Source organism: Polypterus senegalus, chromosome 4 (genome assembly GCF_016835505.1).
Source record: "Polypterus senegalus isolate Bchr_013 chromosome 4, ASM1683550v1, whole genome shotgun sequence".
Classification (NCBI taxonomy): Eukaryota; Metazoa; Chordata; class Cladistia; order Polypteriformes; family Polypteridae; genus Polypterus; species Polypterus senegalus.
In genome coordinates this window covers 5464794-5489988 of record NC_053157.1, presented here as the reverse complement: position 1 = coordinate 5489988, position 25195 = coordinate 5464794, and the positions used below count along the sequence as shown (strand labels likewise).

At 41.9% G+C, this 25195-nt stretch overlaps 1 protein-coding gene across 1 annotated transcript in view; it reads left to right on the top strand.

Annotated features, from left to right (window-relative positions):
- Positions 1–7268: 7268 nt before the first annotated feature.
- The window catches only part of abce1 (ATP-binding cassette, sub-family E (OABP), member 1), an 80143-nt gene continuing 62216 nt past the window's right edge, over positions 7269–25195 (top strand). Inside the window, exons 1-2 of the mRNA XM_039750198.1 lie at positions 7269–7419; positions 19831–19991. Of these exons, the coding sequence (XP_039606132.1) occupies positions 19889–19991 (103 nt within the window). The 5' untranslated portion in view covers positions 7269–7419; positions 19831–19888. The remainder of the gene's footprint in view (positions 7420–19830; positions 19992–25195) is intronic.

Genomic DNA, 25195 nt, shown 5'->3' with positions numbered 1-25195 from the left:
ACAAGTGACTTTAGTCCACATTGCTTAAACATTTTGGGTGTCTAATGTATGAGAAGAGGTTTTTAAAAAAATGGTGATATCTCTATATATACAAAATCCAATGTCTGTCTATCTGCGTGTCCGCTTTTCATGAGAGAACTACTTCATGGATTTAGATCTGGCTTTTTTTTAGAATATGCTTGAACATTCCGGTCGATTTTGCGACTTCTCTCATCGAGCTAAGAATCATAGTTCACTGCAGTACCGGTTTATTTGTGCAAGTCCAAGAGACACAGCAGGCTGATGGGAGTGGGTGTTGCCCTCCTCACTCACGCATCAACCGCGGAGCATAACACATCCGTTGAGGTAACGAACGAGAGAATTGCTTAACAGATTTAGATTGCTTTTTTTTCTATAATTTGCTTGAACATTCTGGTTGATTTTGCGACTTCTTTCATCACTCTAAGAATCATAGTTTGCTTGCAGGAGCGATATATACACACTAATCTGAGACAGAGGCTGTGGGCCAAGGGGAGGAGGAAGCATGACGTCAGGAGTAGGGAGTTGGGCGGGGCCCTCCTCACCATAGACATAGAATTACTAGACGCCGCATGACCAGCAGCATTGCACGTCAACGTTGCTGCCATATTGCGAGTGGCACTTCTGTGGAGTGAAGTAATGGATAAAGATGCCTGACGCATGTGCTGTTTGGGATTGTACAAACCGCTGTACGCTCCAAATCAGATCACAGGGATTACATTTCATAGGTTAGGCTGAACAATTGCTTTGGTTATATTTGACCATTTGAAAATCCCGTTTTTTGTAATCTTAACTTTAGCTACACCAGCCTAAGATAGCAAAGCAATGCATTTATGTGCTCAAGTGAGCCTCCAAACAGCGTTTTGGCTAAACGTATTTAGTCACTAACTATGTAGGTTGTTGTTAGCTGTTAACATTTCTCAAACTTTGAAGGTTTCCTAAATAAATCCACCTCAGGAAGCAGTGGGAGGTCAGGTAGCCCTTAGACAGGATTTTGAGAAAGCTGTCCTGTGACGTGTGCCGTGCTAGTTTGGTAAAAGACGCTGTACTGGCATCATATGATCAAAGCTACCACTCGCTCACATTAAAAAACAAAGGAGGTTTGATGATTCCTTCTAAGGCTCCAGTCAAGGTGGTCAAAGTAGCTGAGCGTGTTATCTGACAGTCGACATGAGGACAAGCTGTCCGTGTATCTTTGATCAATCAGTTTGTTCGGGCTGATTTTGGTTCAAATGATGTGTTTTTTATCAAGGAGCACATCAAGGAAACACAGTTTGAAACTGACAACCATCATTTCATGGTCATTCTTTAGTTGTGTCTAAGGCTGCACCATATTGTCAGACTGAATACTCTCAAATTACAGGATCTGAGTGAGCGAGAGGAGTGCCAGTCTGGAGGAGATCAGTGAGGTGTGGAGAGCTTTAAATGTTCAGAGTGAGATTTAGTGTTGTATTCAGTAGTGAAGAGGGAGCCAGTGACATTGAGAGAGAATCGGTGTGATGTGTTCAGTGGATTTAGAGCAGCAGGTTATCACCCTGGCAGCAGACTCTTCAATTCCACCCGGGGGAGTAAATGCCAACATTAATTTTATTTAAATAGTTTTCATTTTTTTTCATTTTTATTACTATTTAATTTAATATTGTTTCTTTGTATCAGTATACTGCTGCTGGATTATGTGAATTTCCCTTGGGATTTAATCTATCTAATCTATCTATCTATCTATCTATCTATCTATCACATAGCACCATTCACTCTATCTATCTATCTATCTATCTATCTATCTATCTATCTATCTATCTATCCTGCCTACTATACTAAAATTAAATTTTAATTTCTTATTTTGTCGTTTATTTTTCTTTTCTTCAGAATGTAAAGCACTTTAAGCTACTTTTTGTATGAAAATGTGCTATATAAATAAATGTTGTTGTTATAAATTCTATCTATCTATTTATCTATCTATCCTCCCTACTACACTAAAAAAATTAAATTCTATTTATCTATTTTTTATATAGAGCCTTTCACATCTATCTATCTATCTAATTTTGAAGAAGTGGTAAGTGATGGATACGTTTTTGTGGGATGCCAGACAGAATAGCATTACAGTAATCTATACGTGAGGTGACTCGGGCATTGACCGATACTTCAGTGCTGTGTTGTGTAAGAATAGGACGAAGTCTAGAAATGTTTTGGAGATGGAAGAAGGCAGTCCGAGAAATGTTACTTACAGTGGGTACGGAAAGTATTCAGACCCCCTTCAATTTTTCACTCTTTGTTATATTGCAGTCATTTGCTAAAATCATTTAAATTAATTTTTTTCAGCACCCCATATTGACAGACAAAAAAAAGAATCTATCTATATATGTTTATGCTCCTCACTGTCCTGTTTCACTAGTACGTGGCAGAGCCACGGGGGATGGCTAGCATATATATAAAATCCAACGTCTGTCTGTTTGTATGTCTGTTCACTTTTTACGAGAGAACTACTTAATGGATTTAGATTGGGTTTTTTCTTCTATAATTTGCTTGAACCTTCCAGCTGATGTTGCGACTTCCCTCATCGCGCTAAGTATCACAGTTCACTTGTGGTAACGTTTTATTCGCACAAATCCCAGAGACAGGAAGCGAGCGGGGCCATTCTCACTCATGCTCCAGCCTCTGTTCGAGTCGTTCTACCCACCTTGTCTCCACTTAGCTAGCAATACCTATTTGTTCATCAGACATTATCATCGAGAGATTGTTAAGGAGTAACATTTGATGTTTTTGAGAGAGACCATCAGAGCTACGTGTGATTTAGAGTGTAGCTGCTGATTGACAGAGATAATCACGGTCACATGCTCTTCTCCCCATGCGGGGGACACTCTCCCGTCAGAGCTGAACACCATCAGATACAGTGGCAACATTTGAAGTTGGAGTGCATCGACCTTTCGCTTGGCCAGAGATACCTTGCTAAATTTTTACATTTTTTGGAAAGAGATCACAGCTACATTGATACCTATTCATTTATCAAGATAAAACATATGCCCCGCCGTCAAAGTTCTTCAATTGGATGTTCCACTGCAAATGCATAGGTTTGGACATGTGCAGAGGAGAGATGAGGGGTATATTGGGAGAAAGGTGCTAAGGAGAGAGCTGCCAGGCAAGAGGAGAACAGGAAGGCCTAAGAGGAGGTTTATGGATGTGGTGAGAGAGGACATGCAGGTGACGGGTGTGACAGAGCAAGATGACGAGGACAGAAAGATATGGAAGAAGATGGTCTGCTGTAGTGACCCCTAACAGCAGCAGCCGAAAGAAGAAGAAGAAGTTACACTGCAGATGCAAAGAGAAAAAGTTTATCCAGACAAAGAGAAACCTCAGAAGAGCGAACTGCTCACCTCAGAGTGGATCAACAACAGCACACATCTCAGCGAGAGTACAAGTCAACTGAAGAGCGTGCATCGCGCCTCAGGGCAAAGCGAGAGAACGTGAGACAACTGAAGAGCATGCATTGTGATAGCAAAACCAAAAATATGGTATATTAAAGGAAGGATAGGAAAGGAAGGATTCCCAAAGGGTAGGAAAGCTATCAATATAATCCATCCATCATCCAACCCACTATATCCTAACTACAGGGTCTGCCGGATCCAATCTCAGCCAGCACAGGGCGCAAGGCAGGAAACCAACCCCAAGCAGGGCACCAGCCCACTGCAGGGCGCTTGCACACACACACACACCAAGCACACACTAGGGACAATTTAGAATCGCCAATGCATCTAACATGCAAGTCTTTGGACTGTGGGAGGAAACCGGAGCACCCGGATGAAACCCACGCAGACACGGGGAGAACATGCAAACTCCACGCAGGGAGGACCCGGGTCTCCTAAATGTGAGGCAGCAGCACTACCCACTGCGCCACCTGGCCGCCACTATCAATATAAATTCTTCTCAATACAAATTACTTTTTTTTTTTCATTGATTTTTAAAGTTTATCCTGTTTCACTAGGCAGGCGGAGCCGCAGGGGGACAGCTAGTTAGTAATATAACATAAGTCAATACAAAGTAATAGCTAAAATAAAAATGAAAACGTTATTAAAAGTATCATGTAGGCTAGCTGTAAATGAAAAAAGCATCCAAATCAAGGATGTTTCAATTTAAATATTATGATGGTTTGCACACATGGGTGAGCATCCCAGCTGGGATACGGGAAGGTTCTTTACCTAGATGGGAGGCCAACCCTTCAGCTGCACAAGATACAGGGCAAAGATCATCCTGCCTCAGCCAGGGGACAGGCAGAAGTTGCCAGTCCAGCAATGGGTAGTGTTTGGACCAAGGAACAGTACCCAACTGGAGGGCAGGGGTACACTTGTGCTTGAAAGTTTGTGAACCCTTTAGAATTTTCTATATTTCTGCATAAATATGACCTAAAACATCATCAGATTTTCACTCAAGTCCTAAAAGTAGAGAAAGAGAAACCAGTTAAACAAATGAGACACAAATATTCTACTTGGTCATTTACTTATTGAGGAAAATGATCGAATATTACATATTTGTGAGTGGCAAAAGTATGTGAACCTTTGCTTTCAGTATCTGGTGTGACCCCCCAATAACTACAACTAAACGTTTCCGGTAACTTCTGCTCATTCCTGCACACCGGCTTGGAGAAATTTTATCCCATTTCTCCGTACAGAACAGCTTCAACTCTGGGATGTTGGTGGGTTTTCTCACATGAACTGCTCACTTCAGGTCCTTCCACAACATGTCGATTGGATTAAGGTCAGGACTTTGACTTGGCCATTCCAGAACATTCACTTTATTCTTCTGTAACCATTCTTTGGTAGAACGACTTGTGTGCTTAGGGTCGTTGTCTTGCTGCATGACCCACCTTCTCTTGTGATTCAGTTCATGGACAGATGTCCTGATATCATTCAGAATTCATTGTTCCATCAATGAAGGCAAGCCGTCCTGGCCCAGATGCAGCACAACAGGCCCAAACCCTGATACTACCACCACCATTTCACAGATGGGATGAGGTTCTTATGCTGGAATGCAGTGTTTTCCTTTCTCCAAACGTAACGCTTTTCATTTAAACCAAAAAGTCTCATCCATCCACAAAACATTCTTCCAATAGCCTTCTGGTTTGTCCACGTGATCTTTAGCAAACTGCAGACGAGCAGCAATGTTTTTTTTGGAGAGCAGTGGCTTTCTCCTTGCAACCCTGCCATGCACACCATTGTTGTTCAGTGTTCTCCTGATGGTGGACTCATGAACATGAACATTAGCCAATGTGAGAGAGGCCTTCAGTTGCTTAGAAGTTACCCTGGGGTCCTTTGTGACCTCGCCGACTATTACACGTGTGCCTTGCTCTTGAAGTGATCTTTGTTGGTCGACCACTCCTGGGGAGGGTAACGGTGGTCTTGAATTTCCTCCATTTGTACACAATCTGTCTGACTGTGGATTGCTGGAGTCCAAACTCTTTAGAGATGGTTTGGTAACCTTTACCAGCCTGATGAGCATCAACAACTCTTTTTGTGAGGTCCTCAGAAATCTCCTTTGTTCATGCCATGATACACTTCCACAAATGTGTGTTGTGAAGAGCAGACTTTGATAGATCCTGTTCTTTAGATAACACAGGGTGCCCACTCACACCTGACTGGCATCCCATTGATTGAAAACACCAGACTCGAATTTCACCTTCAAACTAACTGCTAATCCTAGCGGTTCACATACTTTTGCCACTCACAAATATGTAATATTCGATCATTTTCCTCAATAAATAAATGACCAAGTATAATATTTTTGTCTCATTTGTTTAACTGGTTTCTCTTTATCTACTTTTAGGACTTGAGTGAAAATCTGATGATGTTTTAGGTCATATTTATGCAGAAATATAGAAAATTCTAAAGGGTTCACAAACTTTCAAGCACAACTGTAGTAGAAGGTCAGCAGGAGACAACATGGCAAGATTACATGCTCCCCAGACACACTAGGTGGCAGCCTCCCTCAAGGCATGCTGGGAACTATAGTCTCTTAGGACAGCCTTGTCTGGTTTTGTGGGTGCCGCAGGGATCCATCATTCCTACTTTGATTAATTTTATTTAATTAGCTGCCAAACAATAATGAGATACAAAATGAACCAAAACAAAAATGAAAACAATATCTGAAAATAAAGAAAGATGAAGGTCTCAGGCATATCCATATGTGAATTTCCCCTTGGGATTAATAAAGTATCTATCTATCTATCTATCTATCTATCTATCTATCTATCTCCCCAAACAGAGCCCTTAGAAATGAGAAAATCAACAGTTTCTGAAATATCTGCTATTGCACAATGAGAGCAGCAACAACCAATGGAATTAAAGAACGAGTTTAATTAACAACAAGAATCAGCGCCTCATTAAGCAACTGGTTGGAGTGAAATTGGTTGGAGTTTGAGTGCTCTGACTTAGCTGGTCTTCTTTTGGATCCCTCACTTCACACTTCATGTCTGTTTCAAGAAAGAAAAGAAGCAATTCAGAGGAATGATGAAGAAATTCAGGGGAACAAGTCTTAAAAACAAGTCAATTAAAATGCATTCAAAAGAAGTTAATTAGCAGCAAAAACAGGTCACTAAATAAGAAAAGGGTTAGAATGAAAACCTGCAGCCAGTGCGTCCCTCCAGGACAGGAGTTGGGGATCCCTGATTTTAGGTCATGCACCTCAAACCATCACAAAAACACAAGATAATAACGATGTTCTTCCTGCTTTACTCTATCCTTTGGTGATCAATCATTAAGAAAAAACCTAGTAATTAAACCATCATCACATCTGACATGATTTCATTTCATTCTCTGGCCCCCTTGCTTTTACTTTTTCCAGTGTTGCTTCATGCCACCTAAACATGTTTTCATTTTGTCATTATGGGTTATAGTGTAGATATGTGTATAAGTGTAGATTAATGGGAAAAAAATGACAAATGTATCTATTCAAAATTAAATCTACAGCACAATAAAGTGTGTAGAAAGTGAAGGAGTCTGAAAACTTTCTCAATCCACTGTGAGGAGATTTTAAAATAATTTTTATAATCGATGGAAAGTAGTTTGAGCTGTATTTTTATGTGTGAAAAGCGCTATATAAAATTATTAGTATTATTATTATTATTCCATTTGTGAGTCGGTTAATCCCTGCCTGTTCCCCGTTCTCGGCTCTATTCAATGGCAAAACTGATCACCTCAGCCAATCCTGATCGTTCTTTTGTATTCGGGAGGTGTGGCGAAAAAAAACAAACTTGCAGCGCTCTGCGCATGCGTGTTCTGCCACCATCTTGGTTCCCGGCTTTCTCTGTCTCCTGCAGAGAACACGTTGCGCAGGAGTAGAGAAGGGAGAAGAAAAAGCTACGGACGTACAGTTATCACGCCGGGGGAACCAGAAGCAGAAGGCAACACCAGGGTGAGTGTGATCGCGAATGCGCGTGTGACGGTGGCGTGTTTCTTTGATTTAACGTATGAGCCGCGGCCCAAACTCAACCGGCTCGGCCCATGTGAAACGCTGTTCTAGCTGCTAGGCGGCCTCGATGGTGCAGGCCGGACCCTTACGTCAGCAGGCACTCCGTTATGATCAGTCGGAACGAGAATCGGTGCGGCGTGTTGGGTGGTGACTACGTAAGTTAATGACGGTTTTAATCCAGACGAGTTCGAGCTGGCGTCATCTTTGCTCGTAGGCTTTAGACGCTAAGTGCGACGAAATGACGCGGTTTCAGTAGAGTAAACCATCGGCGGAATAGCTGAGGAATTAATGGAGTTTAGAAATCTGACTCAATGGGATGCCGACGTTACGTTTTAAGTTAATGCTGGCCGGATTCGCCCATCAGGCTCGTGCGTGGTGCCAATGTGTGACGCGTGTCAGTGTCTCGTCACCAGCGAGTGTCAGCAGGAGCCAGTGGCCCTAATCAAAGACGGCAGCGTTTTGGTCGCCATCTGCAAGTCCAGTTATAGTGTGACAAGCGATAATAATCATTTAGCAGTTATTTGTGACAGCATGACTCTTGTATACAACAAATTCCCGGCTTGTATTGACTTACCCACCCTAATTTCATACTCGTTTGCAGAGAACATGTGGTGGCCCCACCATCTTTATCCTTTTTTTGCTGAAATAACCTCAGAAAACAATATAATCTGTACCTTTTTTTTTAAACTTCTCACATAACAAATGTGTTCCAGGATTTTAAATGCTGTCTCTGTGTTTGTTTGGGGTTTTCCTTTGGGTATTCTCGTTTTTCTTCCAAATTGGCACCAAGTGAGTGAGTGTGAATGTGTGCATATGTACCTGTGAGGAACTGAGCTGCCATCCTGGATCGATTGCAGTTTTGTTCCTCCTGCTGCCTAGACAGTAGATAGCAATTTATTTGTTCCTAAGGGGAAATTTGTTTTTGTACAGAAGCTCATTGAATACTGTAAATATCCACAATTTCCCTTTAAGTAAACTCCGGAATGGCCTATCTTAAACTAAAGAGCAGTCAGAATGAGAGTGAAGGATTATATAGGCGTATAGTACAGAGTGAGCCAAAAAGCAGTACCAAATTTCAAACTTTTATTCGACAAAAATACTACAAGATCAAATGCATTTTATTATGACACAAGAAAGGGTATACAAAATAGATTTTTTTTCCCCCCACTTTGTTTTAAAAATGGTGTCTTCAAGGTTCTGGCCATCATTAGCAATACAGTCTTTGAGACGATTTCTGAACGCTTGCATGACTCGTTTCAGGGGAAATAGCAGCAATTTCGAGGCAAATAGCATTCTTGAAAGCTTCCAGGTTTTAAGGTCGGTGTGTGGATACCTTCAACTTGAGATAAGAAATGGCATGGAATTGTGAAGGCCACCCGACATTGCCGCGCAGGGAGATCAGCTTCCCCGGAAACATCTCCCGCAAAACTTGCATGGATCTTCACGCCATATGAGCTGTTGCTCCATCCTGTTGACACCAGGCATCCACCACGTCCATATCTTCCAATTCTCTACCATTTAAATGTAATGTTCTGAAGTGACGATGACTGTTGCTCCCCCACTCCTTAAAAGAGTAAGGGTCTACAATACCAAATTCTGAAATGGGGCACCAAACTGTAACACGTGTGCTCACTGTGCAGGGGTCTCTGATGAGGTTTATGAGGTTTGGCTTCAGCCCAATAGCAAAAGTTTGGCTTATTTACACAACCATTTAAATTTAAATGTGCCTCGTCGCCGCACATGACGGTAGCATCTCGGTAAACGGTTTGCAGAATGTTGGCACACAACTCTCTACGGCTCTCCCAGTCTCTCTTGGTGAGTTCCTGCACTTCCATCATTTTGTATGGATGGAAATTAAGGTCCTTTTGCAAAATCCTCCTCACAAAGACGCGTTGGAAATGCCTAAGGCTGAACGTCTAGGAGACTCCAAAATTGATACCCTTACAGCTTGGATGTTTTCAGGTGTTCAAACCGCCATGAGATTTCTTGTTCAGTGTTGTACCCGTCTGTCTAAGTTTAGCCACCCTCTGAAGAATTGTTTTGCGATTTGGGACATCGCCATCAAGAGGAATGCTGAAGTGCGTTCAGAAGTCGTGTTGCGTAGTGGTGATGGATTTGTTGTTTTTGATGAACACTTTGACAGCAAAAGCAGTGGTATGCACCGGACCAAGGCATGTGGCCGATTGAAAACTTCAAGGGATTGCCTATCGTAGGACCCTCACCCACCCCACTCGGCTGCCTCTACCTCGTGTAATGACCTTGAGAAATGTGGTACTTCATTTTGGCTCACCCTGTATATGAACTTTTCTGGTGTTTCTTAACCACAGGGTCGTGGACTGCCACCGGTGGGTCATGAGTTGCTATTGTTTATATTGGTAGTGGATCACAGTGGCAAACCCCCTCCCGCTCTAACGATGGCATTTGAATTACCAAGGAGTAACCCACACGCGCTCTGATGATCAGCTTACCAAAGGAGGGCACCAATGACGCTCATGAGGAAAAAGTAGGCAGCGACCTCAGAGAGGTTGATGAACACTGAACTATACTGTAGTACTAGTACAGTCGTCCCTTTGTATCCACAGAGGATTGGTTTCCAGAACCCGCCGCAGATGCTTAAGTTCTTTTGTGTAAAATGGGTTGATGTGGACACATTTGTTGGTCCCCTAACAGCCAATTGAAATGGTATTAATGTACAGTGCATCCGGAAAGCATTCACAGCGCATCACTCTTTCCACATTTTGTTATGTTACAGCCTTATTCCAAAATGGATTAAATTCATTTTTTTCCTCAGAATTCTACACACAACACCCCATAATGACAATATGAAAAAAGTTTACTTGAGATTTTTGCAAATGTATTAAAAATAAAAAAAATTGAGAAAGCACATGTACATAAGTATTCACAGCCTTTGCCATGAAGCTCCAAATTGAGCTCCGGTGCCTCCTGTTTCCCCTGATCATCCTTGAGATGTTTCTGCAGCTTCATTGGAGTCCACCTGTGGTAAATTCAGTTGATGTGACATGACTTGGAAAGGCACACACCTGTCTATAGAAGGTCCCACAGTTGACAGTTCATGTCAGAGCACAAACCAAGTATGAAGTCAAAGGAATTGTCTGTAGACCTCCGAGACAGGATTGTCTCAAGGCACAAATCTGGGGAAGGTTACAGAAAAATGTCTGCTGCTTTGAAGGTCCCAATGAGCACAGTGGCCTCCATCATCTGTAAGTGGAAGAAGTTCCAAACCACCAGGACTCTTCCTAGAGCTGGCCGGCCATCTAAACTGAGTGATCGGGGGAGAAGGGCCTTAGTCAGGAGGTGACCAAGAACCCGATGGTCACTCTGTCAGAGCTCCAGAGGTCCTCTGTGGAGAGAGGAGAACCTTCCAGAAGGAAAACCATCTCTGCAGCAATCCACCAATCCAGGCCTGTATGGTAGAGTGGCCAGATGGAAGCCACTCCTTAGTAAAAGGCACATGGCAGCCCACCTGGAGTTTGACAAAAGGCACCTGAAGGACTCTCAGACCATGAGAAACAAAATTCTCTGGTCTGATGAGACAAAGGTTGGACTCTTTGGTGTGAATGCCAGGCGTCACATTTGGAGGGAACCAGGCACCGCTCATCACCAGGCCAATACCATCCCTACAGTGAAGCGTGGTGGTAGCATCAGGAACTGGGAGACTAGTCAGGATAAAGGGAAAGATGACTGCAGCAATGTACAGAGACATCCTGGATGAAAACCTGCTCCAGAGCGCTCGTGACCTCAGACTGGGGCGACAGTTCATCTTTCAGCAGGACAACGACCCTAAGGCAGACAGCCAAGATATCAAAGGAGTGGCTTCAGGACAACCCTGTGAATGTCCCTGAGTGGCCCAGCCAGAGCCCAGACTTGAATCCGATTGAACATCTCTGGAGAGATCTTAAAATGGCTGTGCACCGACGCTTCCCATCTAACCTGATGGAGCTTGAGAGGTGCTGCAAAGAGGAATGGGCGACACTGGCCAAGGATAGGTGTGCCAAGCTTGTGGCATCATATTCAAGAAGACTTGAAGCTGGAATTGCTGCCAAAGGTGCATCGACAAAGTATTGAGCAAAGGCTGTGAATACTTATGTACATGGGATTTCTCAGGTTTTTTTATTTTTAATAAATTTGCAAAAACCTCAAGTAAACTTTTTCCACGTTTTTGTTATGGGGTGTTGTGTGTAGAATTCTGAGGAAAAAAATGAATTTAATCCATTTTGGAATAAGGCTGTAACAGAACAAAATGTGGAAAAAGTGATGAGCTGTGAATTCTTTCTGGATGCACTGTATGTCTCCTGGAAAGTGATTAAATCAAAACCAGTTGTCCTCTGTATGCCTGCATGCCTTTGACTTGTCATCAAGTACAGTAAAGCAAAGTGTGACAAGAGGTAAATTATTGCTTTTTCTACAAAGATCTACTGAAATTACCTGAAAACATTTGTTGGTGCCACTAGAAAAAATCATAAATAATTGACAAATTTTTCAAACTAGCTGTTTTCTTCGTATCCCACGTCTCCAATTGTGCAATCAGTCATTCAGCCTGTTTTAACTCTTTGAGGGCTGAATATTTTTTTCCAAAAAACTCAGTTTTCTGAAAAGCACAAAAAGCAATGGTTTCACACATAAGTCAACATAAAACGTCTGTTGCTATGTGCTGTGGCTGCTGTTGGCGCATATATGGCGTCACTGGTGGCAGTGGCTGCATGGGGGTACCTCGATGGTCAGCAGGAATGCACGGTGGGCCAGCTGCCTGGCTGTCTTCGCACAGCAGGTGGGTGGTGGTAGCGGTCTCAGTGTGACACAATATGGTTTGTACCTCTTGTCATCATAAGTGGTGGTCCTCCCAGGCAAACGCTGTTGTAGGCGCATCAGCTACACGAAAGTGTTCAGCGCCACAATCACCTGGAGACAGATCAGATGATGCTGGTACCTCACTTTCAATTCTGATATCCATCTCCAGATTACTTCCATCAAACTCGGAGTCTGACAAGTCAGAGTCCTATTCAACGAAATTATTAGTATTTTGCTTTGCATATTCGCTTTGGTCTCTCACCAGATGTCATTTTAGAGGTTGTTTGCTCTTCGCTACTTATGCACGCGCAGGGAATTGAGGTTAAATCAACAGAGCTTTGTAACTTTATTTCTAGCAAAGAGAGTCAAACTAAAATGTAACGGTAAGTTTTGTTGCAGATTACAGCTGATTACTGTCCTCTACTCCTGAATTTTGACAAAAGTCGACATCAGCCCTAAAAGAGTTAACGGAGAGAAGTAGCTCGGCTGTTTGCTGTCATTGTGTTTCTCACACTGAACATGGAGAGGAGATCGTCTGAGGAGATAAGCAAGAAAATTATAGACAAGCATGTTAAAGGCAAAGTCTAGACGACCATCTCCAAACAGCTTGATGTTTCTGTGACAACAGCTGTAAATATTACTAAAAAGTTTAAGGTCCGTGGGACTATAGCCAGCCTCCCCAGACATGGCTGCAAGAGTAAACTTGAACCCAGAATGTCCATCCATCCATTACCCAACCCGCTATATCCTAACTACAGGGTCACGGGGGCGGGGGGTCTGCTGGAGCCAATCACCAGGGCGCAAGGCAGGAAACCAACCCTGGGCAGGGCGCCAGCCTACAGCAGGGCACACACAATTTGGGATCGCCAATGTACCAAACCTGCATATCTTTGGACTGTGAGAGGAAATCCATGCAGACACGGGGAGCACATGCAAACTCCACGCAGGGAGGACATGGGAAGAGAACCCAGGTCTCCTAACTGCGAGGCAGCAGGGCTACCCACTGTGCCACCGTGCCGCCCGACCCCAGAATGTGCAGATGGTTAATGAGAATGATAGGAAAAAAGCCAGGGACAACTTCCGAAAAGATAAAAGCCAGCCTCCAAGGTCAAGGTTCATCGGTGTCTGATCCGCAGCTGTTCGAGTGACAATAGGTTCAATGGAAGAAGATCCCGGGGGACTCCACTGTTGAAATAAAAACATAGAAAAAGCCAGACTGGAATTTGCTAAAATGCATATTGACGAGCCACAGTGCTTCTGGGAGGATGTCCTTTGGACAGATGAGACAAAACGTAAGCTTTTTGACCAGTCGCATCAGCTTTGTGTCCATAGATAAAAAAAAAGGAAGTGTTCAAGGAAAAGAATCTCAAAACTACTGTTAAACATGGTGGGCTCTCCTTTAGGGTTTAGCGCTGCTTGTATATGACTTGCATGGATTGCCTTGAGTTTGTTAGTCTTGAGATTTCATTGTTTCCTACACAAGACATTCTGGAGTGAAATGACTGTCCAGTGTCAGAAAGCTCTGTCTCAGTCATAGGTCACGGATCCTCCAACCGCTGCAAGCACCCAAGAATGGCTAAGAACACAACTTTGGAGTCTTCTGAAGTTGCCTGTCTATCTTCCATCTATGGATGGAACTGAAACATGCAGTCTGGAGAAGGCCCCCTTCAAACCTGACCCAGATGGAATAGTTTGCTCAGGAAGAATGGGCCAAACGATCTTAGGACAGGCACAGAGGTCTCATGGAGTGCTTCAGGAATTGATTGTGATTGAGTAGCCAGATACAAGGTTAACGGTCCCATCATTGTCCATGCCATTTTCATTTTGTGTTCTTTTGAAATATTCTGTTGAATCGATACTCTAAAGCCAAGTCTTTTTTTGGTTAAATATGGAATTTAACAATAATAGGTTCCAATTAATTTTATTAGTTTCAAGTTGTTTCATAGACATTTGTGGGTGTTTCTTTTGTCGTGGAGGGGTACCAATTAGTCCACATCTGTGTAACCTACTGCTGGCCTCCTACAGTGGGTATAGAAAAGAATCCCCCCTTCGAAATATTCCAGTTTTTTTTTTTTTTTTACACTCTTAAATGTAAACACACAAACCAATATTTATTCCCAGCTTTACTTACTCAATGCCACCTCTAACATCCAAGTGAAAGATATCACAGCTACAGTTCAGAAAAATTATAAAACATCAGAAACAAAACCTACTGAGATGAATAAAGGACCCCCCCCATGTCAATGTCATTTTGTTGTCCCCCCTTTTCCTTTAATGACAGCATTGAGTCTGTTGAATCTTCTCTATCAGCTTTGCACACCTCGACTGAGCCCACTCAATATTTGCCCCCCACTCTTCTTTACAGTTTAACTGTTCAAGTTCGGTCACATTGGCTGGTGAGCGTTGGTGGTCTGATATCTTCAGATTTTCAGTGTGATTTAGCTCTGAGCTCTGACTGGCCACACCAGGACATTCACTTTTTTCTCCTTCAGCCACCGTGTGCTCAATTTTGCTGTGTCCTTCAGGTCGTTGTTGTTTTGAAAGGTGAACATTCTGCCCATTTTCAACTTTCTGGCAGAGGGTAGCAGGTTTTCCTCAAGAATTTGATGGTATTTTGCCCCCTCCATTTTTCCTTCTACCCTAACGAGAGTCCCAGGCCCCCCACATCAGGGTGCTGCCCCCTCCATGCTTTACTGTAGGTATGGTGTGTTGTGGATGGTGAGCTACATTGGTGGACCGTTTGGTATTGAGGCCAAATAGTTTGATTTTGGTCTCATCTGACCAGCAGATCTTTTCCCACTTGGCATCAGAATCTTCAAGGTGCATTCTGGGAAAGCTCAAACGAGCCTTAACGTGGCCTTTCTTGAGAAGTCGCCTGAACTAGCCGTAATTGTGGAGCAACAATTGTGAAATTGTTGTCACTTGCACACCATTAATGACCACTCTGTGCCATAAAATCCTGTAACTCCTTCAAAGTGGCCATTGGTCTCTTGGTAGCCCCTCTTACCAGTTTCCTCCTTGCTCTTCCATCCAGTTTGGAGGGTCCTAGTAGTACCAAACACTTCTTTATGATGGACTTTACTGGGTTTCTTGGGGTTGATAAAGCCTTTGAGATGTTTTTGGTCTCCATCTCCTGCCTTATGTCTGACCACAGCTCTATCTTGAGATCTTTTGAAAGTGGCCTGCCACCCAAAGTCAGTTGTTTGCTGTCAGTTGCTCTACCAAACAAGGAAATGAATGGACCAGGAACAGCTTCACTAATCACACTCCTTACAACTGAGCACAGGTGGGAGGAAGCCAGTAACCGCAATGGGAATGGTGGGCACTGACACCTGAGTGAGTTTAGGAGGGGGTGATCCTTTATTCATCTCAGTAGATCTTGTTTTTTATTTGTTATAATTCTTCTGAACTGTATCTCTGATATCTTTCACTTGGATGTTAGAGATTGCATTGATTAAGTAAAGCTGGAAAAATATTGGTTTGTGTGTGTTTTCATTTAAGGCTGTAAAGCCAAAAAAAGGAATATTTCGAAAGGGGGGATTCCTTTCTATACCCAATGTATATACGTCAGTCCTCTCTAGATTACTTATTATACATAATTTCATCATCTGATGCTCATTCTCCAGTGATCTTCAAGTTGTTGGAGGCTCTAGCACTTTACATAGCCAGCCAGCCAGCCAGCAATCCTTTACTAGCCTCAAACCCCTTCCTCTCGCTCTCTTCAATCCCCTCGCAGTAGTGCTTATAGAGACCAAGTACAGTGTGTCCAGGGTTAGCCCTGTAATGGAGCAGGCGTTCCTAATACATTTGTTCAGGTAGGGCTGGGCGATATGGCTCAAAATTCAAATTGCGATATTTTTGGACAAAAAGTCAATATACGATATGCAATGATATTTTTTGATATTTTTTCCTATCTATTATTACTTAAAGAAGCCACACATTTATATAGCTCTTTAGTTATGTACATGTAATTGCAAACTTACTACTTTACATCATAGGCACAAACCCAAATATACTCATTAATGCAAGAAACACATCTAAACATTTACGCAAGAAAGCCAGTTGTCTGAATATTAGGTGACGTAGGAGTAGATGCTTTATCTACTTTACTAGGTTTGCCTAAAAAAAACTTAAAATAATAAATGTTTCAATATGCTCTTGTTAAGCTATGTTTTATAAACAAATAAAGCGTGGCAAAGAACATACATTCAGGTAACACAATTTCACAAATTTTGTGCAAGAAAGACAAGTCTGTCAACTGCCTCTGGCTTTAAAGATGCCCTGTGGCAGTTCACTATGTTGCCACCTGTGCTAAATGCCCTTTCTGAGGGCGAACTAGTGGCCTGTATGCAGAGATATTTTTTTGCAAGGCGACTGAGAGTTGGAAAGATTGGTTCATGCTCTTTCCACCATGCAAGTGGGTTTGTCTCAGTGTCAATTTCAGCTGCTTGTAGGTAGGTTGAAAGTTCAGCTTCAATATTATTACTGTCAGCCAATGTCGATAAAGATGTTGGCCTCTTAAAGAAGCTACCAAGGCTTCGCTTCTCCTTTTTGGCTGGTGGTGGCGATGCTTCAGCTGCTTCTGAAAGTTCCCCAGCTAAGCGAGGCTGGCCCCTGGTCTCATCATGTTGAAGGGTCTCCACTTCAGACACAACTCTGTGTTGAGCTCTTCATACTTTTCCTCAGGAATGTATGATCTTTTGAAACGTGGATCCAACAAAGAAGCGATGTCTAAGTAGTTGCTGGGTGGCAGGGTCTTCAAATTTCTCTCTCAGATGATCAAGAATTTTGGTCTTAATTGACATAGTGAGTTCTGTGTCTTCTGGCTGGTGAGCCAAGATGCTGGTTTGAAAAAGGTGTAGCACTGGCTTAACATAGGAGACTGTAACATAGGACTGAGCCGAGAGTGCATCTGTAAATTCCAGGAGGGGTCGAATAGCTTTATCAGTTGACTCTAGCACATCTGTGTCCTGCCATGTAAGTGCCAGATGTCTGGTTTTCTTGTCAGATGAGAGAACTTGGGTTGTGGCCCTCTCTTGTTCCAACACTCTCTATCATTGCTGCCCTTGACCCCCATCTTGTAGGGGGATTCTGTTATGAGCCGAGTTCTTTCTGTGTTGCGGTCAATCCCTTCTTTTTTTCCAGCTGAAGGAAAAACATGCAACAGTTCTTTTGCATACACCGATTGCCCCTTCAATGCGGGGATCTCTCATGCTTCTATCTAACACCAAACACAAATTACAGTCTTATTAATTATTTACGTTATTATTAATTAATAATATTTCTCATACACACTATTATTTACATTTATTTACCATTTCTTAGCATATTTATTATTTAACATATTTCTCATACACACTATTATTTACATTTATTTACCATTTCTTAGCATATTTATTATTTAATTTAACATATTTCTCATACGTGCACACACACACTTTACATTTATTATTACAAATTTCTTATATTTATTATGTGTTATTATTTATTTTCAAACATTTCTCATACACGCTCGCACTAGTGATGGGCATTTCGGCTCTTTGTTGTGAGCTGGTTCATTTTGCCCAGCTCACTAAGAATCGGCTCTTCCTGCTCCCAAACGCCTCTTCATTTTCCCACTCCAGCCTTTTATAATTCAGCCAAATTTAGCAGTGTTCTGACCCATGATTAGATGTTTGCACTTAGTGTTTCGCTACAAACACCACACAGACATCGGTTCCAAAAAAACGGGAATCGGCAACCCACCGTTCGCTTAAAAGAGCTGGCTCAAAGAACCGTTTCGTTCGTGATCGACACATCGCTAGCACGCACCCACACGCCATACCAATCGCCAGATTCAGCCGGTGACCAAAGCACTGCAGTCTCTTCCATTTGTTCAGATCAACGGCTTTAATCACATTTGTAGCATTATCCGTGGTAATGCACACTTGTTGCACATCGTCTAATTTCCACGATTTAAGCGCATCTTTGAGCCCCCGCGCAATCGTTTTCTTCCAGTATGGTCATCTGGTGCAAATCCTGTCTGAAGACAAACGCTTCTTATCTCCCAGTTTTCAATAAAATGAACCGTTAGGCTCATGTATGGTTGCATGGTACGATTAGTCAACAGATCGAATGTGGTGGAGAAATGGTGAACGTTCTGAAGTTGATTCAGAATTTTCTCCTTTATCTCGTTGTATAATTTGGGCAGCGCTTCTTCGGCAAAGTATTTCCAACTGTGAATTACATATTTGGGATCAATCGTTCTCAGTAGTTTCTGAAATCCGTGTTTTTCGACAGTGGCAACAGGGACAATATCTTTTGCAATGTGGTATGTTACTGCAGCTGTTATTTCCTTCCCTTTGGGGCTTGTTTTTTCATATGGTATGCAACGAGAGAACGTTGCCGCCAGCGTGATTTGTTTTGCGGCAGGGATGTGTTTTGTTGCGTTTTGAGCAGAGTTCTCGTGAAGTTTAATACATTCTTCTTTACTTCATAACGTGTTTTGTTTTCAAATGATTGAAGAGGTTCGAGGTGTTGCCGCTCTTCATTCCTACTTCTTTCTTACAAAGTTTACATATAACAGTCTTTTGTTCTGTATCATTTTGTCTAAAGCCAAACCATTTCCAAACAAAGGAGGTCACATTTGTACCTTTTTTTGCCACTAAATCATCGCTGATAACCGTACTCGTTTCTGCCTCCATCTCAGCCATTATTGTTACTGTTTAAGATACGCAGGAGGCGGGGTTTAATCGCAATGACTGCATTTAGGATTTGCTTCAATTAGCAGAAATACACACTCCCAGATAATTGAGGCATGAGCTGGGAGAACTTTGCGCATGTTCTGTGGCGGTGGAGGGATGCGATAGCAGGCTGCTTGTCTTGATCGGCACATTTACAGGACAAAAGACGCTGACGGAGAGGTGCAAACGGATTTAAGGTGGGCCGGATTTATGAGTTTTTTCGTTGGCTTTGGTAATTCTAGTGTTAATGAGGTGCTGATTCCTGTTGTTAATTAAACCCATTCTTTAATTTCATGGCTTGTTGCTGCTATTGTGGTGCATTAGCAGATATTTCTGACATTGCTGATTTTCTCTTTTCTAAAAGCACCGTTAAAATGTTTTGGTGTACCTGAGCAGATCGACATTCCTGAGATCTTTGTATATTGTATGATGGACATCAGTTGTTTTGGCTCATTTTGTATCTCATGATTGTTTGGCTGCTAATTAAGAAAAAAAAAAACAATTAAGGGGTCCGAGTCTTGAAGAACAAATCAATTAAAATTAACTCAAAAGAAGTTAATTAGCAGCAAAAACAGGTCACTTATTCTGGAAAGTGTCAAAATGAAAACTTGCAGCCACGGTGGTCCTACAGGACCGGAGTTGGCGACCCCTGATGTAGAGGGTTTCTTACAATGTACTGCAAGAAGCTTTGATGGTGGAATAATGCCCACCTAATTCTAAACATGGAATGTTTATGTTCAGTAAAGTGACACATTTGTTGTATTGTTTATTTATGGAAGGTTTTTGTGTTTTTAATTAACTTATTTATTGTATTTTCCAACAGTTTGACTGGAGCCCCAGAACCTCTTTGAAGTCTGCCTGGCTATATATAAGCACAGAAAATGTCAGAGAAACCAACAAGGATTGCCATTGTGAACCATGACAAATGCAAACCCAAGAAGTGTAGGCAAGAATGCAAGAAGAGCTGCCCCGTGGTCCGAATGGGTAAGGAAAAGGAGTCCTTCTCTCTTGATCTATAGCGGTGGCATCATGCTAAAGGCTGCGGAATACTGCCAGTCGTAAAACCATACAAGAAACGTTTTCTTAATATTCTTTATTATTTAAAAAAACACAGGATTACGTTTGATTATAATACATTATTTACTGTTTATTGTATACCGCACCTTTCTCAAACATAAGTTTTCTACACTTAGCATTGATTAAAGAAATTAAAAGACAGAACCAGCACTGAAGTATCAATAAGAGAAAACCGAAAACAAAAAGCAACCACCCAAAATGTAGGAAAGAAAAGCAAAATCTACAGAAAATAAGACTTGGAAAAGAGAGGTTTTCAGGTTAGTTTTGAAGGAAGATTGGAAATTGTGATAAAGAATTCATCGAATGACCTCTACCCCGTATAGACAGTTTGGTTCATTACCAGTGGACTTAAGTACATGTAGAGCAGGCATGTCAAACTCACTACCATCGGTGGGCCGCTTCGACTACCATATGTGCGTCAGAGGGCCACACTGTAACAAATACTATTATACAAAGTTAGTGTAGCTTTCTTTCCAATACTGAAAACTGTTTAAAGAAAAGCAATTTATTTCCATACAATCTCCGTACAACAGTGTACAGTTAGTCTTAGCCAGGTCCTTAAATAGGAGTCTTGCAGTGTGAGATCTATTTCTTTTGTCCCAACACTTGGCATCTCTTGTTAGTAACCAGTTCGTCAACATCAGGCTTGAAATCTTGTGCAGTTGCAACTTTTATGAGGGATGAAAGGTGCTCGACAGTAAGTCTTGAGCGATGTGGGGTTTTGGTAGCTTTCATTAACGAAAACAATTGCTTACAAAGGTAAGTGCTTCCGAATATAGACAGTACTCTCGATGCAAACTTACGGATCTGCACATACGAGGGTGGCAGGTAAGCATACAAGCCTGGCACACCAACTTTGTTGTATTTGCTTCAGAATAGAATCTGACTGCATTTCAATCAATTCTATTTGGATATTCTCAGGCACATTCTCAATGTTGTAAGAGTGATGTAAGCCGTGCAGAGTCCTGTTCGTGTGAACTGAAATCACGAAAACGCTCACTGAATCCATTGCTCAGTAATTCAAGTTGGAAAACAAATCCTCCAAAAATCTAATTTTACTTTACTGAGTTTACTTGTAAGTTTACTTCAAAGTTTATATTGTAAAATAAGCCAATATGCAAAAAGACCCCTGACCTGCACTAATTTTACAAACTCAAAAATTAATAAAAAATTAATAAACGACTCACCAACTTCTCGCGTCCACTTCAGATCTTCAGCTGTAGTCTGGACTAACTGTTCGTTACAATACTAGTAACAAAATTACATAAAACTAGAGCAAAAAAACTTGAAAATTTGCCAGCTATTACTACTCGTGAAGGTCAGTTCTGCCAGTGGCCAGTCTAGGGTATCAAGGAGCTGATGCCACAGCTGCAACTACAGTGGTGTGAAAAACTATTTGCCACCTTCCTGATTTCTTATTCTTTTGCATGTTTGTCACGCAAAATGTTTCTGATCATCAAACACATTTAACCATTAGTCACATATTACACAAGTAAACACAAAATGCAGTTTTTAAATGATGGTTTTTATTATTTAGGGAGAAAAAAAAATCCAAACCTACATGGCCCTGTGTGAAAAAGTAATTGCTCCCTGAACCTAATAACTGGTTGGGCCACCCTTAGCAGCAATAACTGCAATCAAGCGTTTGCGATAACTTGCAATGAGTCTTTTACAGCGCTCTGGAGGAATTTTGGCCCACTCATCTTTGCAGAATTGTTGTAATTCAGCTTTATTTGAGGGTTTTCTAGCATGAACCGCCTTTTTAAGGTCATGCCATAGCATCTCAATTGGATTCAGGTCAGGACTTTGACTAGGCCACTCCAAAGTCTTCATTTTGTTTTTCTTCAGCCATTCAGAGGTGGATTTGCTGGTGTGTTTTGGGTCATTGTTCTGTTGCAGCACCCAAGATCGCTTCAGCTTGAGTTGACGAACAGATGGCCGGACATTGTCCTTCAGGATTTTTTGGTAGACAGTAGAATTCATGGTTCCATCTATCACAGCAAGCCTTCCAGGTCCTGAAGCAGCAAAACAACCCCAGACCATCACACTACCACCACCATATTTTACTGTTGGTATGATGTTCTTTTTCTGAAATGCTGTGTTCCTTTTACGCCAGATGTATCGGGACATTTGCCTTCCAAAAAGTTCAACTTTTGTCTCATCAGTCCACAAGGTATTTTCCCAAAAGTCTTGGCAATCATTGAGATGTTTCTTAGCAAAATAGAGACGAGCCCTAATGTTCTTTTTGCTTAACAGTGGTTTGCGTCTTGGAAATCTGCCATGCAGGCCATTTTGCCCAGTCTCTTTCTTATGGTGGAGTCGTGAACACTGACCTTAATTGAGGCAAGTGAGGCCTGCAGTTCTTTAGATGTTGTCCTGGGGTCTTTTGTGACCTCTCGGATGAGTCGTCTCTGCGCTCTTGGGGTAATTTTGGTCGGCCGGCCACTCCTGGGAAGGTTCACCACTGTTCCATGTTTTTGCCATTTGTGGATAATGGCTCTCACTGTGGTTCGCTGGAGTCCCAAAGCTTTAGAAATGGCTTTATAACCTTTACCAGACTGATAGATCTCAATTACTTCTGTTCTCATTTGTTCCTGAATTCCTTTGGATCTTGGCATGATGTCTAGCTTTTGAGGTGCTTTTGGTCTACTTCTCTGTGTCAGGCAGCTCCTATTGAAGGGATTTCTTGATTGAAACAGGTGTGGCAGTAATCATGCCTGAGGGGGGCTACGGAAATTGAACTCAGGTGTGATACACCACAGTTAGGTGATTTTTGAACAAGGGGGCAATTACTTTTTCACACAGAGCCATGTAGGTTTGGATTTTTTTTTCTCCCTAAATAATAAAAACCATCGTTTAAAAACTGGATTTTGTGTTTACTTGTGTTATATTTGACTAATGGTTAAATGTGTTTGATGATCAGAAACATTTTGTGTGACAAACACGCAAAAGAATAAGAAATCAGGAAGGGGGCAAATAGTTTTTCACACCACTGTATACTAGCAGATGACGTTTCCGGTACTGTAATGCCATGGGAAAACGTGCTTTTGTCAGAAGGCGGAAGTAAGAAAAGTCGATAAGTAACGCCGAAGATGCAGAATGATTCAATCACAAATGATAGTAAACATTTTGTAGAAGTTTAGTGCTAACTAGGATCTGTCATGCGGGCCACGTGTTTGACATTTCTGATGTAGAGGGTTGTAAGAGTAAAGGATCACAACAAGATAAGTTTTTCTCTTTCACGACTCTTCTTTATTAATGAATATTGACGAGTTAGCTTAGAATGGCAAAACGCTTTCAGATATTCATGACTATTTTCAGGCTGATGTTATTTAATTCAGTAGATGGCAACAGAATACTGTCCTGTGTGTTATTTGGACTTAATGGTATACATTGGATCATAACAGCTCTACGATTGTCACTCCATATTAGATTAGCTAAAAAAGAAAGGTTACCAAAAACAATTAACTTTAATCTCACACTGAGAGTAATCCTTAACTGAAGTATATTTTTTTTGAGAAAAAATAATTCTTCATCAAGAAATAGTTATTTTTAAGAAAACCATGTGTGCCCTGGTACTTTATCCAACCTCCCTTTGACAATAAAACAGCACTCCTGTTTTCTCCTATAGTCTTCTCCTATAACATCTTATATCGTTGGAGAAGATAGGGCAGGGAATCTGAGACCATTCCTCTTAATAGAGTAACTTTGTACCATCCAGGGTTCTTCTGGGTCCTCCCTTGTAAAACTGTCCTCTTCAGTTGACCCCACAGGTTTTAATGGGGTTTAGCTCTGGGGGCTGAGACGGCCATGGCAGTAGCTTGATTTTGTGTTCCTTTAGCCATTTTTGTATTAATTTGGACATGGACTTTGGATCATTGATGTGCCTAACCCTAACCCTAATTGATATGCTGGAAGAACACTAATCCTAACCCCAGTTTTAGATTCTTGGCAGAGCCAACCAGATTTCAATTTAAAATCTCCTGGTATTCTAGCAAAGCTCCCAGGGCTTCTGGAGGAAAAACAGCCCTACAACATCAGAGAATGTCCACTGTAGTTTACTGTGGGGATCAGATTGTTTTTTGGTATAGCCATCCTTTTTATACCAATCCCACCTTGAGTGTTTGTTGCTTAAAGGCCAATTTCTGTTTTGTCTGACCATAGAACACGGTTCCACTTAAAGTTCCAGTAGCATTTGCCAAAATCAAGGCACTCAAGTTTGTGGTTAAATGGCTAGAAAGGCTTTTTTTTTTTACTGGCATGCCTTCAAAATAATCTTTTGGCATGGAGGTGGCATGAGACTTGGTGACCCAAGGATGCTAGCTACTTTCTTTCTGTATTTCTCCAACAGTAATTCCTTGGAGATCCTGTATGTGTGAATATATAGGGCGTATACAGTATATTAGAGTGTTTATCTGTGTGTATGTATATATAATATATAGTGGGTATAGAAAAGAATCCCCCCCTTTGAAATATTCCCTTTTTTTCCTTTACAGCCTTAAATGAAAACACACACACAAAATATTTCTTCCCCGCTTTACTTACTCAGTGCCACCTCTAACATCCAAGAGAAAGATATCACAGCTACAGTTCAGAAAAATTATAAAAAATCAAAAACAAGGCCTACTGAGATTAATAAAGGACCACCCCCCCCCCATGTCAATCTCATTTTGTTGACCCTCCTTTTGCTTTAATGACAGCCTTGACTTTTCTCTATCAGCTTTGCACACCTCGACTGAGCCCACTCAATATTTGCCCTCCACTCTTGTTTCCAGTTGAACTGTTCAAGTTCGGTCACATTGGCTGGTGAGTGTTGGTGGTCTGATATCTTCAGATCTTTCCACAGATTTTCAGTGTGATTTAGGTCTGGGCTCTGACTGGCCACACCAGGACATTCACTTTTTTTCTCCTTCAGCCACTGTGTGCTCAATGTTGCTGTGTCCTTCAGGTCGTTGTCATGTTGAAAGGTGAACATTCTGCCCATCTTCAACTTTCTGGCAGAGGGTGGCAGGTTTTCCTCAAGAATTTGATGATATTTTGCCCCCTCCATTTCTCCTTCTACCCTAACGAGAGCCCCAGGCCCCCCACGACAGGGTGCTGCCCCCTCCATG